Source organism: Nomia melanderi, chromosome 10 (genome assembly GCF_051020985.1).
Source record: "Nomia melanderi isolate GNS246 chromosome 10, iyNomMela1, whole genome shotgun sequence".
Lineage (NCBI taxonomy): Eukaryota > Metazoa > Arthropoda > Insecta > Hymenoptera > Halictidae > Nomia > Nomia melanderi.
The window spans coordinates 15,566,669-15,570,366 of NC_135008.1; the positions used below are offsets into that span (position 1 = coordinate 15,566,669).

Sequence of the window (3,698 nt, forward strand, 5' to 3'; positions counted from 1 at the left end):
ACATTTACAATATTTACGTTGGTTTACTATAACATTTAACATTTTTAGAGTTATTAGTTTCCATGATTTCTTAGTACATAAGCATTGCATCGTGAAAGAATTCCATATTTTTATGTTTGAGTTGTACTTTTATCATTTTTAACAACTTAATAAACGATTATTGGGTAAAATACATTGTAAATAACACTCAATATGGGTCCCTAAGTATACTAGAAAATGGAATCAAAACAGTAAAGTTACAATCAAATGAGTTACAACCATTGTCATATACTTATCTTCAACCGCATTTTTCATAACTTTCCCGACGTCTCCGGGAATAACGGTACATAACTTTTCTGTTCCGTAGGGTCTGAAGAATCATGTTACAACAAAATTGTTTGTTGCACAGGTCGCCCAAAAATCGCCTAATTTTAACACCCTCTTTTATATAGCATTACGGGAGCAGATAATAGTTTTTTAGACGATTGTTATTAAAGTTTTTTAGAATCATATTTTACTATCTGAATAAGTATATATATAAAACAAGTTTTAAAAAATTTTAAATAACGTTCAAATGACATGTCTTGATTTATTAAAAAAAGTTTTCATTTCATTTGTCATGTTATAAGCGTCGGAAATGCCCAATACCAATGAAAATTCCTCTTCCAGCGCAGTGTTAGTCGCTACATACTGATTGACCGTTAAAGTCAATCCCTTGATAGTGAATTCGTCCTTGCACAAACTAAGAGAGTTACAAATATACTAGCAATGTATAATGCTATATTTTCATAAACAGGGTGGGGATATTTATCAATATGCAAAGTTCCAAGGTGTCTCAATTAAATTCGTTCAACAGATTCGATTAAAAATTTATAAAAGCAAGAAAAGTATTTATTGAATTTTAAATATTCCTAGTTTTAAGGGTTATATTTTGCCCAACTCCGATACACAAAATCCGACACTCCGATCAGTAGACTACCGATTTTTATGCACTTATGGGAAATTTGCACGGAACGCGTGCAATGCAAAAAAAGATATGAACCATCCAAAGTGTAATGCCTTTTATAGTGTTGGATTATCACATAAATAATGCGGTTTTTTATATCTTTTTTATTCTTCAAAATGAAGATAAACAAATCTGTTTTTAATCGAAGACATATTCTCCTTCGTTATCTATAAATTGTTTATCTATACATTATAATTACTTCAAAAAAGGTTACGTATATCTTTATATTTAAAAATAAAAGAATTATGAAACACCGCATTATTCATTGGATGAACCAATAAGATCACTCATTCTTCCGTATCAAGTATTAGGCCGTTCCATAAATTCGTGCCGTTTATCTTTCTACCATGTAAAGTAATATTTTATTAAATATAACATTTTTATAGTTTTACGACCTATCGCACTTGAATACCTTCTACTGACTAAACTGAAACAGTTCGAACTCGTATGGCTTTATGATTACAACACGTAACGCGAGAAGTATTAACACATCGCAGCACAAACTTGTAGAACTCAATATTTATTTAGGAGAAACAAGTTTCCATTGTAATCGTATTTTTCTAATTACATTCTTGACACTAGATTTACGAGCATTTAGTATACAATTTATTCTATTGTTCTTAGAATAGTTAATGTCTGTTTATTTCGACCTTGGAAGTCAGAGGTTTAAAAATAGAGAATTAAAAATATATATTTTATGAACAAATAATGTTCATAAAATATGTCAAACTCATGCGTTTCGTAAAGCTAGTGTGAAGAATTTGAATTTTCATAAGGTGACGCGGCGTACCGATTAGAATACCACAGGTATTCTCCGTAAGAGCGAACGCCATCTTTCTTTCCTTGTTCGAACAGTTCCTTTCGATTAGCGATCTCCGACCGAGCACAAAGAGAGAGAAAATCATTGACGGGAAGAGTGAGAATTTTTTCTTCCTCCCACGTACTTAGGTATCGACGTTCGTTGAATGACGGCCGGATGTCGAAGTATAGTCTCGGAAGCTTATCTCCTCTGTTCCTCGTCCAGTCCCGACTTCCCGCCAGCGAATGAAAGGGAAGGTAACCCGGGGGAAGTCGTTCGTTCGTCCTGGCCCGATTCACGTTCGTCTTTTTCGTCCACGTTGTGTCCTCCTGCTCAAAGCGGTCCCGCAATCTTTGTTGCAGATAATCAACTACGACTCGACCAGAGGCGGCGTGTCGGTAGTGACGGAGAAAGGAGAGAGCACCACAAGTTTCCTGCTTTTACAGGAAGCGAAACCATCGGATTCGGGACAATATACTTGTAATCCTAGTAATGCCGATCCTAAATCGATCACCGTGCATGTACTCAATGGTGAGTGGTTTCTCCACTTAATTGCTACGGTTTTCTCTGTCGAACATCATCCGAGACCGCAATCGAATCGTAATCAGCGCTTCACCGCCTTTTTATCATCGTCGTTCCACGGCATAGAGGAAATTAATAACTGGCCGATTCTGGCGACGCAGAGCCCTTTCATCAAATGGATTAATATTGAAAGAACAGACTCTCCGTCTTGGGTATTCAATTTAAAATTGATGAAGAACAGATGATGACGGGAAGAACGCAATCGTTAGCTTCCTTTTATTAATGAGTCCGGATCTTTTACCATTATGAGACGGCGTAGTACGATGTTTCCTTTTTCTTTCCTTTATCATTGGATGATTGAGTGTTTATCAGTAATCCCCTTGAAATTTGTATTAAGTAAACTTTTCAAAGGAGGACCTCTTGCTCTTCAGACAGCTTTATATAAAGTTACTTTAAATGCGAGGAGAAGATACGCAATGGAAGAAAACAGTATATTAATTGCACAATTATGTACAAAATATTATTCTTCGAAGATTCTATTAATATCTCTTCAAGTATTGTATTAATATTTCTTAAAATATGTTTTCATTTTTTCGAATAAACGTTTATCGGAAATAATTAATCCTTGTAAATCATTTTATAAATAATTTTAATCGATTATTTCATCTCGATTTATTTTATCTATCTATTCGAATATGTAGCTTTATTTATTTAATAATTAATCCACTTAATTCCATATCAATGATTTATTTACCAAAGTTATTAGCTGTTAGTTATAAGCTGTCAGTTTCAATAACCCAAAAAAGTTAATTCTGAAAACCAATATGGAACAAATCATAAAGTATTGTATAGTAAAACGTGAAGACTAATACTTAGTATTAAATTCGCAATGAGATAAATGACTCGAACATTAGGCATGAAAATGTGATCATTTAAAAAATTCATATTCAGGTTCTGCATTTTATTCGAATTAATTCAAATGTTAATGCAAAATCTCCGACTTTTATATTAACATTTTAGTGCCGGAATAGTGTATAAAACTGATATTGACATCTGATAACAAGTAAAAACATAACTGTCAAACAGAATTATTTATCTCAGACCAACCTTAAAACTAAGTAAACATCACCAAACTAACAAGCAAATTTAATGGAAACAAGACTGAAGCTTTTACATAGTCAAAAACAATAAACGCAACTGAAGAGAAACGATGAAGTGACACTCGCGAAACACAAGCACCGCTTTTTATCTTCTTTCCCTTCGAAACACCGTGAGTGACCAAATATTTTTGCACGTTCCGCCGAGAGTCGCCAAAGACGTCGCGCGCTCTATTTCCGTGGACACAGCAGCAGCGTCGCCTTCAGAAAATTTAAGTGTTGTCCCCTGTTTCAG

General features: G+C 34.1%; 1 protein-coding gene across 4 annotated transcripts in view; it reads left to right on the forward strand.

Moving 5' to 3' along the window:
• The window catches only part of LOC116428714 (zwei Ig domain protein zig-8), a 755,717-nt gene that overhangs the window by 725,286 nt on the left and 26,733 nt on the right, over positions 1-3,698 (forward strand). For all 4 annotated transcript variants that reach the window (XM_031980718.2, XM_031980719.2, XM_076371223.1 and 1 more), the window contains one exon: positions 2,147-2,315. In XM_031980718.2, coding sequence (XP_031836578.1) covers positions 2,147-2,315 — 169 coding nt within the window. The remainder of the gene's footprint in view (positions 1-2,146; positions 2,316-3,698) is intronic.